A 21,116-nucleotide genomic window follows, 5' to 3' on the forward strand; every position below is an offset into this window, starting at 1 on the left:
ACTTATTTTGACAAAACACGTGATGCACATAGTTCACATGACGCAACAAACACATATTTTGAAAACACGAACAACACATGACACTCAGATGAGCAGTCACGAGCCGCCCCTCTGAAATGAGCTGCCCGATTTTACCTAATCGATTTTGACCACCAAAATATAAAAAAACACAATATTGCATAATTAACTCTTCATTGTTTAACATTGGCTCTTAAAGGGATAGTTCACCCAAAAAAAAAAAAAATCTGTCATTTTCTCATTCTAAACCTGTATGAATTTTTTTTTTATGAACACAAGAGATATTTTGATAAAAGATGGTAGCTGATTGTAACAATTGACTTCCATAGTAGGAAAACAAATATTATGGAAGTATTGTGATAAATCATGAAGTGCACACAGTTGACGGTACCCATTAAATTGAGTTTTTCCTACTATGGAAGTCAATGGTTACAATCAGCTGTGTGCTTACCATCAATTTTCAAAATATCTTCTTTTGTGTTCATCATAAAAAATAAATTCATACAGATTTAAAATAAAATGAGAATAATATTGCCATAATTTTCATTTTTGGGTGAACTATCCCTTTAAGAAAAAATGCTATTTCATGTTTAAGTCACTTTGGATAAACACATCTAGTAATTAATTATCACCTTATGTTGCTTTGTTTATGGGGTTGGAATTGCTGCAACACATCTGCATATATTTATTTTAAGAAAAAGTCACTTGGTTCAAAAATGCACATTTTTGCAGCAAAATGCCTACAGATTCTCCAAGCAGTGTGAGTGTATGAGTGTGATGCCGACATCTTTCATGCGTAAGAGATTATTAAGTGCATGAATAAATAAGCAAGCAGAGCATTCATATTAAACACCTCTTTTTATAACCATGCTGATAGGCACTTCATTAACCTCTCTAAATGTGAATCCACAAGCCATTCTCCGCAAAACTTTAGAGATATGATATCAACAGCTACAGTTCATTTTTAGATATCCATGATAAGTTTTCTACATCACTACCTTAAATTGTCCTACTAAGTAGCTAACCGTCATCATTTTCTCACTTTTATGTTAAACCTATCTCAGACATTGCTACTATATGGGCTTTGGGAAACCTGGAATTATATATTGCACATGAGTGATGCATTACATAAAAAATTTAAAAGTAAATCGATGGAAAACCTTGACGGAGCACAAAAATTATTTACCCATAAAATCAACCAAAGGCTCCGGACTGCTCTTTTCGGCATATGGAGGCATTAATAATGCACAGAAGCTGGGTTTAGTATGGCACCCACACCACATTCCTAGCGTCCAGTAGATCAGGATGAACTGGGAGAGTAAATTATTCCCACAGGCTTTATGGATGTTGTTTCACATTCAGCCTACCTTTAAGAACGTCATCCATTAGGATCACACGCATGTTGGCAAAATATAAACCCAGCTAAAACCAGCATAAGCTGGTAGCTGCAAGGTGGCAGTAGCTGGATTAAGCTGGTCCTCCCAGCCTGGCAAAGCTGGTTTTAGCAAGTCTTCCAGACCTGAGAGACCAGCTTTAGTATGGAAAACATCACATTATGCAATGCATTTGTCTGTCTAGTTCTATATATAACAAATTTGCATTGGTGAGCCTTATGATCTTGCCTAAGACCAGCCTTACTTTTATCCAAAGCCACTTACAATTGCTATATAAGCATTTCACAAACAGTGTCGATACAATATGCTCACTCAGGAATGCTGAAGGTCTGGATGTATCACATGAACGCTCTTAAACATTACATCACATTGTATATTCATTAGTTACCATCTCCTCTCTTTATCCATCCACAGTCATGTTTACTGTGTGTTCACATGAAACTAAACAGGTTTTGGTGGGTCACTGTGGTGGTCAGAAGAACCTGATGATCCAGTCAAGATGACAAAACACAACGACTTACTCAGATGAACACTCTTACCTGCTTTTCACCTCTCGCTTTTATTGACATTTCTTTTCTTTTTCATTGGGTGATGATGGGCTGTCAGTGAAAGCGGAAAAAGCTGAGCGGAGACATTTCAAAATGGTTAATTTAGTCATGGACAGTACACAGTGGCCCTTAAAAGTAAATGGACACAAAGTCACACTTGAATGTCATTGCATTTGATCAAACCAAAAGTGGTATGAAAACACATTGATGACCTTTTCTCAGAGTTAACTTCACTTTTAGAAACTATTTGCTTCTATGTTTAACCAGCTAGTATCAAGATGATTTTCAGTAGTTGTATGAAGTCAGTTTAGACACAGGTGTCCTAACACAATTGTAAATTAGTTTTTCACAGTAATGAACATGATCCACAAACGTATGATGAAAAAGAAATTTTGACTTCACAATTTGGGTGCCATGATCCAATTTTTTGGCGTTAAACTATTATGCACTAGAAGTTTTTTTTTATTGCATATGAACAACAACAAGAGATTTATAGCAATGCATTGTACATAAATGCCATCAGTATACACATGTATATGATTTACATAATCCAAACAAGAACATAAAAATAACCAGAGAAAACATAAAAGAAGTCCCCCCATATAAATGTGATGCAGTTTATTTGTCTATTTCAAATTTGCAAATAATATTAAAAGCCTGGTAGCTTTTTTATTTTTACATTTATTCAACACAAGTATTGCTTAAATTCGTTAATAAAATTGACCAACAGACCACTTCATTTTATGTATATTAAACTTCCCAATTAAGCCCAGTAATTGAATAACATAGGCTTTTTCAATTATTCACATATATCATTATATCCAACTCATCCAGTTTAACAACTATATTACATTTTCTTGTAATAATATTTTCGACATCAAACCAAAATATCTTATGTAAAAGCAACGAAAAAAATTAATTATTTTTTTTTATTTCTCGTTATTACAAAATATACACGAATATTTAAACCTCTCTAATACATGTTTTACTAATAAATTATGTGCATTATTTTTTAAATGAAACTTTTTTTGCTTGGTTATTAACAAAATTATAAACTCTTCTTCAAGCCTTGCGCCAATTTAAATATCTAAATATTGATGATTAAAAAATATCTAGCTTGGGGATATGTAATATCATGTATTAAGTTCCTTTTAAAAATATTTGAAATGCTTTCTTTTAAGATATTACTATTTTCGATAAATATAGTTACTCAATAGGCGTTGTCAATACGTTATCAACCGTCATGTCAATCAAACACGCGCCCGTTCTGTTTATATACACGCGCGAAGCTCCGCCCAACCTACGCTCACTCGCGCCCGGCGTCATGACAAAACATTATCCGGTTAATTTACATACTCAACTCCGCCTTGCAAGGCGAGCATGTTCGTACATCCACCCGGGATTGTCCGCAAAAACAGGAGGAAAATCACTGGCTTCTCGAGAAGCTTTCCTTTCCCACGGTGAGAGGATCGGGTTCGCGAAGAATCTCGTCCTCAGGACTAAACATTTTCAAAATAGATTATTATACAACATGGACGCGTTGAAATCAGCCGGGCGCGCGATCATTCGCAGTCCGAGCCTGGCAAAACAGTCATGGATCTCTGGAAAACACAAAAGTGAGTTTAACAGCTGTCAGTCTGTCTAAAATGGCCTTGAAAGTTTTTGTTGATGTCTGTTGATTTGTTATGAAGCTCAGAATCAAAGTAAGTTCTTTGACACGTCTGTTTCCTCTGTTTAATTCGTATGTCGTTTACCGATTCACACCGTTTAAGCATTTAACCATGGTTTTACTTCAGTAATCATAGTTTAACTGCAAAACTGAAGTAAATTTACTATTTCCTCACTGCAGGAATCATAGTTAAACTATGACAGTAGTAAAACGATTGTCATACACATGGTAATCAATCAAGAAATGTGGTTACTGTACTTTTATTACAATTAAACCATGGTTAATTTTAATAAGGATATTAGTCGACAGCATCTATGGTACAAGTTCAGGAAATAGAAACTTAAGATCCCTTTGGGGTCTGAAAATTGACACGTGAGATCAGATCAATGCGTATCGATCTGTCTGTAAGATCCCGGAATGACGTTACAATCAATGCGCTCGTTGTTACTTTTGATCGAGTTCTTTCGTCGTGACGTCACCGCCGAGCTCTTCCGCTCCTAAAAGTCAAGTTCTTCAGATACCACAGCTATGGATTTAATAGATCAACGTTGTAATTCGCTCACAAATCAGCTAAAAAATCACATCACCACATCGCAAACACTTTGTGTTACAGATCAATGATCTCCTCTCTGTTCTTCTTGAAGTTCACGACATTGCTTATGTCTGTATGAAGAGAGGTTGGTTTGCTGTAAAGAACTGAACTGATCTTGGCAACCCGGTGTTGCTAGGCAATCCTTTTCAGGTGTGCATACCAGTCTGACACGGGTTCGCTTTATTTGGTTAAAAAAAAGAAAGTCTGTGTTGGTGCTCTCTGGGGTATTTATTTTCAGCCCCAATTAAACCCTTGAACCCTCGGCAGTCACACCTGTGGGTTTGCATGCACTATACTAGCCGACAGATGTTAGTGTGTGTGTGTCTCTTGTGGCTGCTGGTTTCACTGGATCCAGTGGTCTCTGATCTCAGTTGTGGTGTGGATGCTCTATGTGCAGCTGTCAGCTCATGATTTCAGTCCATCTGTTGCATTGTAGCTTTGCACAGAAACAATCTCACCTGATGGCATTTTTGTTTGGATCTGCTGGGGAACCCCTGAACAGAACACTATAGAGGTCAGATCGATGTCATCACCCTACTGCGATGTTTGGGGTGTTATTGGTGCCCATTGTGTTGTTAGGATGTTTGTACTGGCCAGTGTTAAATCAGGTTAGAAAATATTGTATGCAAATGTATTGTTTCTCTGTAGTGTTTTTTTTGATATCAAAAATATACTGAAGCAACAATTTTTTTTATTTGTTAATGCACATTAAGACCTCACAATATCTTCCTCTTCACATGTGAAGTGAGATGCCATGCTTTGCTGTGCTCTCACACGTTGAGTGTGGTTTTGTGGTGGGGTCAGATATATTTTGCACAATTCTTGTTCAGTCAGCCTCATTGCAAAGCCAGTTGTTTTACTGACGAACTTGCGACTACAAGAGCGGTTTGAATTGCAATATTGCATGCTGAGGAACTGTTCTGGAATCAAACACAAAACACAAATGACGAATGCTGCTTTAAAGTCATCTTGCAAAGTTCGTTTTTATATGTTTAGAAGTTATGGTTACAATGTGATGTGTGGTTTTGGTCAGAATCAAGTAGATTTTGTCTCCTTTTTCGTTTTCCTGTTAAACGGAGGGAGATTTTCACTACGGTAAAGAATTAGTTAACACTGATCCAATGAACGGCAAAACAGACAAACACCAACAGTTGGTTGAGTTTGTCAGCATTTGTCTTTATTTGTTGAATAAGTGTGAATTAGCTTGAAGATCAGTAAAATGTCTGAGATGATTCGAAGGCGGTGTTTATAGAAACGAAATCTTACGTAATTTGGGCACACTTAATAATTTGATGATTTGTTTTTTAAATTCTAAGTCATGGTATAAAGCAGACATCCCACCCTGCAAAAACTCATTTCAGGGAGGTAGCTCACCGAACCCCCCCCCCAAAAAAAACCTTACTATAATAAATTATACATTAAAGGTGCCATACAATGTAAAACTTTATTTACCTATGCATTTGAATAATAAGAGTTATGTACTTGGTAATGACATATCGTGAGCCTCAAACACGTTTGTTTCCTTCTTCTGTACCTTGTGCATGCAAAAGGCTGCTGGAAAACAGGCCAATCTCAACTGTGAAGTTACAGTCGTGATGTATGCCCCAACATTAAATTACACATTCAATTAATTATGTTGTAATTAAGTTGTGACTGCTGAGTTAGCAGCGCTATATGCTAGATAATGCTATATGCTAGCGTTTAGGCTAAGTCCATACTGAAAACCCCCACAAACTTACCACTCAGAAAAGTCTATTAACAATTTCCAAACTTAAAGGATAAGTCAATTTTCTTAAAAAAATCCAGATAATTTACTCACCACCATGTCATCCAAAATGTTGATGTCTTTCTTTGTTCAGTCAAGAAGAAAATGTTTTTTGTGGAAAATATTCCAGGATTTTTCTCATTTTAATGGACTTTAATGGACCCCAATACTAAACAGTTTTAATGCAGTTTAAAATTGCAGTTCCAAAGGACTCTAAACGATCTCAAACGAGGCATAAGGGTCTTATCTAGCGAAACGATTGTCATTTTTTGGCAAGAAAAAAAGCACTTTAAAACCACAACTTCTGGTCTTCCTTCGGTCCTGTGACGTGCCAGCGCGACCTTACATAATTGCATAATGACGTCGAAAGGTCACGTGTTGCATATGTGAAACGCACATTCGCGGACCATTTTAAACAATAAACTGACACAAAGACATTAATTAGTATCATTCCACATACAACAACGTCGGAAAGGGTCCCCTTTCTCCAGACTTGTAAACACTGTGGCGCAGTATGCACACGTCATTTGTGACCTCTTGACGTGATGACGTATTGCAGGACCGGAGGAAGATGAGAAGTTGTGGTTTAAAAATGCATATTTTTTTTTCTTGCCAAAAATGACAATTGTTTTGCTAGATAAGACCCTTATGACTCGTTTGGGATTGTTTATAGTCCTTTGAAACTGCAATTTTAAACTGCATTAAAACTGTAAAGTGTTGGGGTCCATCAAAGTCCATTAAACTGAGAAAAATCCTGGAATGTTTTCCTCAAAAAACATAATTACTTCTCGCCTGAACAAAGAAAGGCATCCACATTTTGGATGATATGGTGGTGAGTAAATTATCTGGATTTTTTTTAAGAAAATGGACTAATCCTTTAAATTCCGTATATTCGTCTGATACAGGCTCAAACATAAGGTCTGTTTACACACACAAAGAGCTACTTTAAGGAGCTGCTCTGAGAAACAGCCAATCAGTGCAGAGGTCAACATTATTATTCATGACCCCTTCAAATAAGGTAATAATAGACCATTTCATTCTGGGGGCAAATTCTTGAGTTGTAAATGGACATGTAGAACCGTCTCTGGATAATTTTTGCTTTTAATAAAGCCACATACCTTCTATGTAGATATCAGAAAGCAATTTAACAGATTATTTCAATGCATTCTTTAATTATAATAATAATTTATACATCATTACATTATGATTTCAAAAGGGTAGGTCTTTAAACAGCTAGTCAGATATGCTATTTAAACAAATGAGACCTAATGAATAAATGACTCTAAAAACCCTTGTTAAGCAGGGATCCACTTTAATGTACTTACAATGCAATGTTATATTTTCTTGTTTTTGGACACTGTTATTTACAGTACAGTATAAATGAACTACAGTCAACTGCAGAGAGCAAGAGAAAGAAGTTGATTATAAAGCCCACCTACACGAAAACTGATTGGTCAAGCTATCAGAACGAAATACCAATCATGATACAAACGCTCTTGTCTTATAGCTCGCTATGTCAGTCTCTTCAGACTGAATCTTTGTAATAAATTATTTGAACTTGACCTCTCTTAACTCGAACATTTTTATATAATTTCCGGGGTATTTTATATAATTTGCATGCATCAGGGAGCCGCTATCAATATGGAAGACTCCAGGAATGTCCGGGGGTGGTGGGATGTCTGTTAAAGGCTCCATCATTACATTCCAGAGACCGATTCTCTTCGTATCCATGGTGACATTATGACGAACTAAGTCACTTTTTGTTACTAATGGACCAGTCAGCCTGCAGAAGACAGACACTATAATATACCTCATTTTACCTCATGCCATTACAGTTGTTTATGTGTGAGTGTCAGGAGTAGCACAGTGATAAAGTAATAATGCAGTAGACAGTTATACTTTCTGTTTTCCCACGTGTTTAATTCTGTCATAACAGGAAATGCCACCTCAGCACCCATACTGTGATCTCAGGGTTACATGCTACATACAGTTCGTGTGTTCAGTCATGCTTGTCTTCAGAGATCATGTGCACTGAATATTATCATGCAGATGCTTTCTAGGAATTAACACAGATGTTTTCTAGTAGTCTTTTTTGAGATTAGCATACAGACACATGAGACACTTGGGCACTTGTGCCCAATCCTCCTTCTCTCTCATGAAATTAAGACAACAGACATGATGAATTCAATTTGTTTTCTTACTTTTAAGAAAGCACTAATAATGAATTGTAAGATTTGTACTTTTCATCAATTCATCATAAAGAAACCGCTCACAGGAATCACAGAGTACTTGTGGTTTTAATGTTGGTTTTGGTTGCATAATTGTTGGGTGGGGTCTACAACTGAAAATCCTAAAATTAGAGTTTCCATTTACCATGGTCTTCCTGTTCACTCTAGTCTGCAATGATGGGGTCTGTCATTGCAGACTATGTGATGGTGAATTGTGTCTAAGGTTATGCAGAAGCATTGCTGCCAGTGTGTAATAGAGATTGCTTCCATCAAAGCTGTTAGTTACAAGGCAGATTTACCATCTCAGACATCTTCAATGTCTTTGCTGTCATGCAATCATTCAGTCTTAAAACTTGGGTGTGTATGTGTGTGAGTTTAGAGATGAGATAAAAGCAGATCAGGGTCAGGATGAGATTAGGAAAGTGGTTTTGCGACAAAGAGCGCCTGTGTTTGACACAATGTTTAAAGTAGGACTGCACAATATATCATTTTAGAATCTCTGGGTCTGGCGATACCACTTTTAGCATAGCTTAGCATAATTCATTGAATCTGATAAGACCTTTAGCAATGCGCTCAAAAATAACATAAAAATATTTAAAACTTGACTCGTCGGTAGTTACATTGTGTATTAACGGACTCAACGGACGGAAAATTAGAAGTAGTCCCCAGCTATTGAAAGTTACCAAGGGGACTATTTTCTTGCGCTGCGTAATATCATTGCGGCTGCTGCACCCATGTTACGGCAGCAGAGTCCTTGATTATTATGCCAGAATGAGAGTATAGTTCCTATTTGCTTAGAAAATCGCAACTTTTAATTTTCCGTTTTAGTACACAATGTAACTACAGAAGAGTCAAGTTTTGAATATCGAAGCTCGTGGTTATTTTTAGCGTGATGCTAATGGTCTAATCCGATTCATTGGCTGTTTCTCTTACCAAGAACGCAAAGAACAGACATGCATTCTCGTGGAGACTGGTCTTGCCAGGCGACCTTGGAAGAACGAACTCAGAAGGTCGCGAGAACACAGAACGCACTTGTGAGAATTGAGATGTGCGCAATCTTCCTGCTGGTCACGTGACCTCCCCAGATTTCAACGCGCAAGTCTGCACTCGATGCATCCTCGATATCAAGAACTCATCCGTGTATTTTCACGTGTCCTCTGTACTTACGTTCTTGAGAATTGGAATTGAACTTCGATTGTTAATGATGACGTAGAGCGAGGACACAAGGACGCAAGATCGCTGAAGAACCCATATTGAGAAACAGCCCCTCTCTACTGGTTGCTATTTAATCGCGTCATCAAAGACCTAATTTTTCTGTAAAATTTATGAGGCCTTTTAACCGAAATTATTTTTTATTATTTTAATAATTATTTTAATAATAATCATTTTGGTAGCCGAAAATTCGGTTCATCCTTACAGTTCAAACTACTATTTTAAGTTTTGGCTTGTGAAAAGTTGACAACTTATAAAATCAAGTTGAAATTGTTTAACTTAATTGTTTTAAGTTAAAGTAACATAAAAATATATGTTGCTACGAGTTGCATGTATTTAATGTTTAAAGCACAAAAAAGTGTATATATACGTTGATTTGACCTAAAGCTGCATATTTTTTTACAGTTACACTGTAAAAAAAATCCGTAGAAATTGCAGCTGGGTTGCCGGTAATTTACCGTAGATTTAAATTTATGTTATTTACTGGCAACATTTTGTTCAAAGTTAAATGAACATTTAACATTTACAAGTCTTTGTCTTAACAGAGTAAAACAAAAAAAACAGCATCAAGCAAAACATTCTGGGAAACAAAATCTGAAGCAAAAAACAGAAAAAGGTTGATGATGATTTCTGGTTCTCAGAATTCTTTGCAGGAGGCTGTTATTGTATAGTTTTATTCTGTAAAGATAAAGACTTGTTAATATTTAAAATTTATTTAACTTTGAACAAACTCTTGCCAGTAAATAACATAAATTTAAATCTACGGTAAATTACCGGCAACCCAGCTGCAATTACATTGTAATTTCTAAGGATTTTTTTTACAGTGTAGTACTTAAAAATCAAATATTAATGCCTGATTTTGTGGAACTTTATTCTACATCTTTTATCCTAATTCCTATCAATACTTAAACGTAACAACTACTTTACCAAGTGTTAATACACAGTTATTAGGACTAAATTGAGGCAGAAGTAGTTAATAGTTAGTTAATAGTGAGAATTGGACCTTAAAAAGTGTGACCAGAATAATTTATGTACTTTATTCGAGTCGTTTCAAGCCTATCTTTGTATCATTTACTAAATAGGATTTAGAAAGTAATTAGTGTTAAGTATTTAAATACTTTTTGGAGAGAGTAATTTGTATAGTAATTACATGATTGAAGATGCATTTAGTAACTAGTAAGTAATTACTTTTTTGAGTAACTTAATCCACATTGGTCATGTAGTAAAGCAAACATACTGTATATCAGTCTACAATATATATATATATATATATAATCTCAATATTTCCCAAACTGCAATAGAGTGTTTTTGATATTCTTTCAATCATCAAATGAAGAGACATGCACACCTATGCGTGTATGTGTGTGTGTATACAATGTGTGTAATCTCGAGCTAAATTCAGCACCTTCAAGCCCTTAAGATCTCTTTAAAGCTTGTTGTTATTTATAGGGCACTCGCACACTCCTCTAAAGATCCTCGTGCCTTGATTCTTACAAACTGAAGTTGACAAGAAGCCACATTAATAACATTTTTAATTTTGTAATGCATTGTATTTTTGAAAAATCAAGGAAAGGATTTGATCCGTAGGGAAATATTTGGATCATTAAAAGATGGCCTTACTCCTACAACATGCCGGCATCCGGTGGTGAAACACACAGGCTTAAAAATATCCTCAGAGGCAAATGATTAAACTTTAATTGAATGAGAAACGAAGCTGTAAGATGCTATGAAACACCCAAGCGCTTGTTGCTGTGTTGTTTGGCGATCATACACGGCCTACAGTATTAATTAAATATTACTTGGTAGTAAATAAGTTTGTTCAGATGAGTTGGATTTATTAAAGCTGTTTTTGGAGGTCAAGAAACTAGATGTAACGATTACAAGTTTAATGGTTAAATTTGAATAAAAATGTCAAACGAATAGTAATACCACATCGTGAACATGCAATACTTTATCATATCATACAGTAATAATACAAGAATAAAGTTGTTATATTAAGTTTATTGCTATCAGTGAATGAATGAATGAGAAGTCTGTGCCTGAATATTAGACTGTGTCAGACGAAGATCTCTCTCCTCCGCTGTAGTTCAGTCATCCATCATTTTATCTCTTCACTGAACAATGCCTTCATTCTTCTGCTCCGCTCTCTCCTCGTCTTACATGACATCGTCTCTTCCACTTGAGTTCACACACAACTATTCCAGCAGTTTGTGTGTTTGTCTCTCAGCTGTGGAAATAAAAATCCCCTTCATTTTCTCCATAAAGAAAGAAATGATTTATAGTAATAGTGTGTGAATCACACACGACAGACCTAACATGAGCTCTGAGATTGTACATTTCTTCAGTCACATGTTAGTGTAATTTATTATTTTTTTTATAAATGATTTTCAATTATGTAGTGCCTATAATCGTGAATAGGGCTGTCACGGTTATGAAATTTGGCTGACGGTTAATTGTCTAAGAAATTGTCACGATTAATTGCCTGTTTTATTGCTTTGACATTTAATACTCATACATTTTTTCTTTGTTTAAGAAATAATTTTCACGCATTGTTGTGATTATTTAAATAAAATCTTTTGCAAGGTTTACCTGGCAGTAAATATGAATACACATAAAACAAATTTAAAAGTTATCTGATACGGTCTCGTTTATACAGGGGCTGCAGCTCCCCCTTGTGTTTTTTAAAGAGATGTGCAATCATTGCGGTGATCTGAAATCATTGCGATGAAGTCAAACAATCACGATGAGATGATTATTTAATCATTGTGACAGCCCTAATCCTGAATAAATATCCACCAATCAGAGAGGTACTGTAACTGTTATTATTGAAATAGAAAAGATGGTAACACTTTACAATAAGGTTCATTAGTTAAAATTAGTCAATGTATTAACTAACATGATCAAACCATGAGAAAAAAATTTGTTGCAGTACTTATTAATCTTTGTTAATGTTAGTTAATATAAATAAAGCAATTCATTGTTTGTTCATGTTAGTTCACAGTGCATTTATTAATGTAACAAGATTTTAATAAAGTATTAGTAATGGCTGAAATTAACCTGAACAAAGATTTATAAATGAATAAAAATGCAGTTCATTATTAATTAATGTTAACTAATGTAGTTAATTAATGTTAACTAATGAACCTTATTGTAAAGTGTTATATATACTTATTTCACGGCTCTCTGGAATGCTTGATTCTGATTGGTCAGTTGAGACATTTGCAGGTTCGTTCTTTTCAAATAATAACCGCTCCAAAATAATAACGCATAGCCGGACTACTTGCACGAGTAAAATCGCTCCGCGCCAATAAAGATCAATAAAGATTACTGTCTGTTTGGCGCCATCTTGTGACAAACACTGGACAACCACGACAAGACACAGACAGCTTACTGAGACTGAACTTGACAAAATAGAGCATGACAGCTACGAAGCCAACACACAAAAAAATACAGAATGGGCATTAAAACTTCTCAAAGAGTGGCTAAAAGAGAAAAAATGGAGACAAGTATGAAGCAGAGGATCTTAATAAATCATTTTATGCATCTGTGCAAAGTTTCGCGGAAGGATAAAAATGTTAATTTAAAACAAATATGCCAATAAAATGTTTCAAATTCATATTCATGTCCAGTTTTTTTTTTCTTATGTGGCAAGTAGCCGTGTAATAAGCGGGATAATGTAGAGGCAGCCGGTAGTTATTGGGAAATAAGCCCCTTCAGTGTGATACAAGACCCTCCGCTTCGCGTCGGGTCCTGATCACACTGTCGGGGCTTATTTCCCGATAACTACCGGCTGCCTCTACATTATCCCTTACATAATGTACCAACATTTTATATTGAAAAATTCATTTGCACTGCTAAACAAACTGAAGGACACGAGACTCCTTGAAGTTTTCATACAATTACAATCAATCTAACATTGGTTTGGTTCATGGCGTCAATTTTTTTTGGGAGAAAAAAATAAGTGGATTAAGACGTGATCAGTTTTCAGATCGAAGATAATCTCTGTCCTTCTCTTTAGAAATCACTCTTTTAGGATTTTAAAATGCATTAACTGATCTGAGATCAGTAGTCAGTGCACAGCCATCATGAAACTGGTGTATCCTGTTGCGAATACATTTGCGTTCAAATGAAAAATTGAAAAAGATGAAATATTCAACAGACTTTCTCTATCTCACAGTGTTGGTGAAGAAAAGCTTGATATTATAATGTTACTTGAACATTTGACACTTTCAATATGTTGAATGCGTTTTAATCGGTTTGCTGATAGATGCAGCGGTCACATGTTTCGTTATATGAAGATGCGTTCTGTACTGATTCAGCGGTAATGTGTAAATCTGATACTCCATCAAATGAACTCACACAGCAAAATCACCAGTGTTAAATGTACACTGCTGGGGTATAAATGGGTATCACTATGTCTGGTGGCACTCATATAAACACCACCAGTGTACATTTAACACCTAGTGATTTTGCCGCACAGCGTGAATCAGCAGTGAGCGAATTAATCTCACCAAAGCGGTCAAAGACGAGTTTGTCATATACTTTATCATAAAATGAAAATACAAACATTTTATTTTCATGGATAGGTCTCTTATTTTTTCCTAGATGTAAAATAAGTCGTTGGTGTCCCCAGAGTGTGCATGTGAGGTTTTAGCTCAAAATACCCCATAGATAATTAAGTTTATTTCACAGCTCGTGGGAAATCTTGATTCTGATTGGCCCGTCGTGACATTTGCAGGTTTGTTATGTACAACCCCAAATCAGAAAAGTTGGTACACTGTAGAAATTGTGAGTAACTTTTCCGTATTCCATCATCTAGCTTTCTGATCGGATATTGTTTCGTTTAACGTGATAATCTCAGGAGCGTGCGCGCCCCCCCACACATCAGGAGTTCTGATCGTAAATATTAAACATGTTTAATATACGATTCGCAATCAGGGCGGCTCCGATGTTCTTCCGATCAGGTTCGGACACTCTTAACCAGGGCTTTGAACCAGAATTTTTTCCCAATTGGTTCGTTACGAACAGAAACAACCACTCAAACCAGTTTTTGCATTTCTCCACACAGGTTTACTTCAGTGTCAACTTTATTAATAATGTCCCTGTAATGGCCTCTATGGGTGCGGCAAAGTGATAAACAGTAGCTAGATGAATTTTGTGACATATACGTTACCATGTGTTGTATCTCAATTCACATCCAGAATAAAAAATGTGGGCTTTATAATGCACAAATAACTGTTTTTGACTAATTTGATCTGTTTCACTTCTTATTTGTAGCATTATTTTAGTATTTACGGAAATGTTTAGCAGGAGATCATGAATAATGTGTCTAATGGTTTTTAAGCTCAGGAAAGTCAGATCCCAGACGATTTACTTAAAATGACTTGAGCATTTTCCTACAGTTTATGTCTGTCTCACAGCTATTTTAGGCTTTGGTTTAGGATTCAGTAAATCTATGCTCTGACCTCACGCTGTAATCAGATGAAACTCAGACAGGATGTTGATTCAGCAGATCTGAATGTCTGTCATTGACACCGTGACAGCTTTTCTAAAGCTAAAGATGCTGGTGGCAATTGTTGGACAGGTCGAGGCAAACGCTGGGAAAAATAATTACAGGTTCATTAACTTTGATGTTTATTTAAACCGTTTTTTACCTTAACTGGGTACAAAACGAGTTGAATTTTCAGACGCTTTCTTAAAGGAATAGTCTACCCTTTTGCCATATTAACTCTTTCACCGCCATTGACAAGATATCTCGTCAATTAAGAGAAAACGCTTCCCCGCCAATGACGAGATTTTCCGTCTTTCCGCAATACCGCTATTATCCACCAGGTGGCGCAACTTTTTAAACCCGGAAGTATTGCCCTATGGCAAGCTGCTGCATGTCCGTGTCTGTTTTAAAGATCGCTCTGAATGGGATCTCTATGAAAAGTCCGTCACAAAAATGGAATTATCTCTGCTTTTTGCTCAAAATATGGTGTTTTTGCAGAAACCTACCCATATTCAATAGCTGATTACAAAAGAACCACTGAAGGTAGGATGAAACGTTTTTTTTTTTTTTGAAAGCAGAGGGTCTGTTCTTTCATTTGGTATATTGTATGTTTATATATTTAAAGAAGAACATTTTCTGGAAGGCATTAAACTTTGGTGAAAATCATGAAAAACGCTTGCGCTGGCTGGCAACTTTTTTTTTAAACGCTGGCGGTGAAAGAGTTAAACTATGTTATTACCTCAACCTAGACGAATTAATACATACCTATCTTTTTTCAATGCGTGCAATGTACAGCGTGTTGTGAATGTGTTAGCATTTAGCCTAGCCCCATTCATTCCTATGGTTCCAAAAAAGTTTTATTTTGTGGCACCATACTTACTGGTATAACTCCTCATGTAACAGTCTTTAAATAGGGAAAACATGTAAGTGTTTGGTGGCTTCCCTTTTTGGTACCATAGGAATAAATGGGTCTAGGCTAAATGCTAACACATTCACGACGCGCTGTACAGTGCATGCATTGAAAAAAGATAGATATGTATTAATTTGTCTAAATTGAGGTAATAACATAGTTTAATATGGCAAAAGGGTAGACTATTCCTTTAAACAAAACTCACAAACTCTGGAATCTTCCAAATATGACATTCCTAAAGTTGCAGACATTGGAAAATCCAGCCTTTAGTTCTTCCTCAGAAACTGTTAGTATAATGGTCTGGTGATTCTTAAACATAAGGTTCCTAGTTGACTGATCTGAGGCTGAAAGGTCCTACTAACAAACAGCCAGCAAACGCCTCATTTAGAGATTTTGCCTGTCTTTTTCCAGATGATCAGGTACGGGGCATGAGGAGTTTTAAAGAGAGATGCTGAGTGAGGCGGAATGGCCGGAGGTTTTCTCCAGGGTCTCTGTGACTGACAGATACAGAGAGAGACTCTGATCATTAACACAGAGTTATTCCCTAAAGACTTTCTGTTTGTTTCATCAGCTGAACATTAAACTTAATGACTTCTTGTTTCAGGTGCAGAACCATATGCTCTCTTAAATAATACATTCAAAAACATTTTCTCATGTACCAGTCGTGGAAAGAAGCAACATATTTTTTACTTTATAAGAGTATTTTAATAATAACATACTTTTTACTCATAATGTACAAGCATTTCTCATTACTTCAAACTAAAGAATTCGGTTCCCACCCCAAGACGCGACAACAGTGTCTGTGGCATGAACGAGCTGATTGGTTTTAGTGAACCTGTTGAATCCGTTTGAAATCATACTTAATGATTGAATAATCGTTCCTGTATAGCTCAGATGATAGAGCATTGTATTAGTAGGGCAAAGGTCATGGGTTCAAACAGGGAAAACATATACAAATAAACAAAATGTGTACCTTGTTATGCACTATAAGTCGCTTTGGATAAAAGCGTCTGCCAAATGCATACATAAATAAGTAAAAATAATAATAATGACAGTCGAATCAACACTGGGATTTACACAGTATACTCACCAGTGTTAACACTGGTATTTACACCAGTATTTATCCCATTGTTTTGACAGTATTTGCACTGGTATTTATTTACACTAGATTTACTTTATTGTTTACACAGTAATTATACTAGTGTTTACTCCGGTATGTACACCAGTATTTACACCAGTGTTTACCCCAGTATGTACACCAGTGTTTACTCCAGTAATGTACACCAGTGTTTACTTCATTGTTTACACAAGTATTTACACTGGTATTTACACCAGTATTTATCCCATTGTTTTGACAGTATTTACACTGGTATTTATTAACACCAGATTTAATTTATTGTTTACACAGTAATTACACTAGTGTTTACTCCGGTATGTACACCAGTATGTACAGCAGTGTTTACTCCAGTAATGTACACCAGTGTTTACTTCATTGTTTACACAAGTATTTACACTGGTATTTACACCAGTATTTATCCCATTGTTTTGACAGTATTTACACTGGTATTTATTTACACCAGATTTACTTTATTGTTTACACAGTAATTACACTAGTGTTTACTCAAGTATGTACACCAGTGTTTAGTGTTTACTCCATTGTTTACACAGTATTTACTCCAGGATTTACTTTGGTAATCACACCAACATTTACTTAATTGTTAACACAGCATTTACTCCATTGTTTACACAATGTTTACACTAGTATTTACAACAGTATTTATTCACCATTTACACAGTATGTACATCAGTGTTTATACAACTATTTACAACAGTATTTACCACAGTATTTACTCATGTAATTCTACAGTACTTACACCAGATTTACTCTATTGTTTACACAGTATTTACTCCAGTACACCGATATTTACACCAGTGTTTACTTCATTTTGAGGATTACACCAGTATTTATTTAATTGTTTTGACAGTATTTACACTGGTATTTATGCCAGTATTTATTTCATTGTTTTGACAGTATTTACACTGGTATTTTTTTATCCCAGATTTACTCTATTGTTTACACAGTAATTACACTAGTCGTTACTCCAGTATGTACACCAGTATTTACAGTGTTTACTTTTGTAATCACACCAGTATTTACTTCATTGTTAACACAGTATTTACTCCAGGATTTACACTAGTGCTTGCTCCAGTGTGTTTACTGGTGTTTACACCAGCATTTACTTCATTGTTAATGTTTTCACAACATTTACTCCATTGTTTACACAGTGTTTACACTAGTATTTACTTCAACACTGAAGTGCACAGTATGTGTTTCCACAAGTACTTACTGTGGTATTTATTCCAGTATTTACTCCCGTATTTTTACTGGTATTTACCAGATTTACTGTATTGTACACAGTATTTACTCCAGTAATTACACTAGTGTTTACTCCAGTATGTATACCAGTATTTTTTACACAGTATGCACTCCAGTGTTTACACAAGTATTTACTGTGGTATTTACTTCAATATTTATACTGGTATTTACACCAGATTTACTCTATTGTTTACACAGTATTTACTCCCCTAATTAAATCAGTATTTACCCCATTGTTTTTATAGTATTTACTCCAGTACCGGCACTGATTTAACACCCAGTACTTACTCTATTCTTTACAGAGTATTTGCTTATATTTACTTATGTATTTTCGTATGCTCTATTTTGTGCTGTTAAATCTCGACAGTATGTTGAGAAAGCTGCTTTGAATGTGTCGCCTTTCTGCAAACTGTGCATAAATGAAAGTAGTTACACTTTTCTGAACAGAAGAGACTAACTACACCAAAGCAGTTCTTGGGCAGTAAATTGTAGAGAAATGCTTCTGTTTTTCTTTCACTGTGGTACTTGTGGTTTTTCTGACAGCTCGGTTTAAATGAATGTGTTGGGTATAAGAGACTTCTGTATTTAAGATGATAGTTTATAAAATATTATTCAGTTACTGTTGCAGTCAGATAAATTAAATCGTGAACACAAACGTGTGTTCAGGGAGTTTGGATCATCACCTCGTATTCACTTTGAAGATTGTTTATAAGTGAAGCTGTGAACATCTGAGACATGATTTCTTTAATCTCACTTCTGTTTCCTCTCAGATCAACCCCGCAAATCTCTCTCTTATTTTTCCTTTTAAAATTTTCCATTTCAAAACATTAATTTGTTTATGTAACTTTCCTTGTACAGAGAGTTTGATGCTAAACATGCAATGTATTTCGTAGAATTAAAGCATGCTTAATTAGGAATTAGTTTGACTTTTTAGGATGTGATGATGATGTTTTTTTTTCTGGTTTAGTTTTAACGACAAAATCTTAGTAAACCCACACACATGCACACATATATATCTCTGGCTGTTGTTTCGTTGTCTGATTGCGTCTCTGGTCTCACCTCACTTCTGCATTAAGTACTTGTGAGGTATTCTCAGAAGGAAAATATGGTGTTAGACCTGTCTGTTTTTTTGTTTATTAACCAAAGATGTGTTTGTGGTATTTCTTTGTATTTTCAGTAATATATATGTTTGCATGCAAGTCAAAACCTCATGCGAGACGTCCCAATCGTCTTTAATAAAACCATGTATTTGCATCTGTATTTGTGTTGAGTAAACCAGCAGTAATCTTGAATTTGACCTCCAGTGCATTGCAAGGTATACATTTTATCATTTTGTGTGTTCCCTGGAGTTGAACCCACAATGTTTTGCAGTGCTTATGCAATGCTCAACCCCTGAGCTACAGGAACATTACGTAGCTCGACTCAATATGAATATATATGCGTGATGTGAATTGATTGACTTAAATGAATCGGTTAGTTTTTATGATTTCAGTTATTATGCAAGAACTCTGAGTCAACAGATTTCCGTCTACCAGTTGTGGTGTGCAGTTCATTGACCCAGTTTATATGACCAATCACAGATCTTGCTTTTTACACAACATTTAAGGGCCATGTCCACACAAGCTACTGTAACTGAATTATGAATGAATCTTTTGAGTTTTGGGGCATTTTTTTGGCTTTATTTGACAGAGAGTAATGAACGGAGAAGACAGGAAGGTACAGGGTGGAGGGAGGGGAACAGGACGCTGATCTGGAACTTGAACTCGGGTCACCTGAAAGCACATCTGCGCTACGTGTTGGAAATGAGTTGGATCTTTTAGTGAATCAGTCGTAAAAGATTCATGTACTTAATGTTTTCAGATCATCTCACACTTTGTTTTAGAGGCATCTGGGTTACAATAATAAAAGCTTTAGTCAGTAAATGTGATGGAGCTGTTGAGAGCGAGACCACAATTAAACACACATTTAATGAGCTTCACAGAGGGAAAGAGCTTTACAGTACAAACACCACACAAACTCTTCAATGAAGAATGGATGAAAAGGAAATCTTAATTGCTGATGTAAATGCTTTCTCTTTCTTTCCTTTGTTCTCTCTTTCTTTCTCTTTCGTTCGTTCTTTTGTTTGTTCGTTCTTTTGTTTGTTCTTTTCTTTTGTTTGTTCGTTCTTTTGTTTGTTCGTTCTTTCGTTTGTTCGTTCTTTCGTTTGTTCTTTTCTTTCTCTTTCCTTCGTTCTTTTGTTTGTTCGCTCTTTTGTTTGTTCGTTCTTTTGTTTGTTCATTCTTTCGTTTGTTCGTTCTTTCGTTTGTTCGTTCTTTCTTTCTTTCTTTTGATTTTTCATTCTTTCTTTCTTTTGTTCTTTCATTTTTATTGCTCTTTTTTTGTCTCTAAAAACAAACGGGGCTATATAGCACCAAAAGTGGTTCTTTGCTCGTAATCATAGAAGAACCATTTTTAGTGCCATATAGCACCGGTGAAGCACCTGTGTAGAACCATATAGTGCTATGTAGAACCATATGTGGTGCTATATGGCCCCTATTTGGTTCTACACAGGTGCTTCACCGGTGCTATATGGCACTAAAAATGGTTCTTCTATGATTACGAGCAAAGAACTACTTTTGGTGCTATATAGCCCCGTTTGTTTTAGAGTGATTATTTCTTTTTTCGTTTGTTCTTTCGTTCTTTTATTCTATTGTTCTTTCTTTCTTTCTTTTTTCTTTCTTTCGTTCATTCTTTTTTTATTCTTTCTTTCTTTCTTTCTTGCTTTTTCTTTCTTTCTTTTGTTCTTTTGTTCGTTCGTTCTTTTTATTTCTTGCATTTTTTTATACTTTTGGTCTTTCTTTTGTTTTATCATTCTGTCTTTCATTCGTTCTTTCTTTTGTTCTATTGTTCTTTCTTTCGTTCTTTTGTTTTTT

The 21,116-nt window shown here is 35.5% G+C and overlaps 1 protein-coding gene across 2 annotated transcripts in view; it reads left to right on the forward strand.

Moving 5' to 3' along the window:
- The first annotated feature begins 3,326 nt into the window (after nt 1-3,326).
- ldlrap1b (low density lipoprotein receptor adaptor protein 1b) overlaps nt 3,327-21,116 on the forward strand; it is a 50,870-nt gene continuing 33,080 nt past the window's right edge. For both annotated transcript variants that reach the window (XM_065296146.1, XM_065296145.1), the window contains exon 1: nt 3,327-3,576. In XM_065296146.1, the coding sequence (XP_065152218.1) occupies nt 3,492-3,576 (85 nt within the window). In that variant the 5' untranslated portion in view covers nt 3,327-3,491. The remainder of the gene's footprint in view (nt 3,577-21,116) is intronic.

Source organism: Paramisgurnus dabryanus, chromosome 20 (genome assembly GCF_030506205.2).
Source record: "Paramisgurnus dabryanus chromosome 20, PD_genome_1.1, whole genome shotgun sequence".
Lineage (NCBI taxonomy): Eukaryota > Metazoa > Chordata > Actinopteri > Cypriniformes > Cobitidae > Paramisgurnus > Paramisgurnus dabryanus.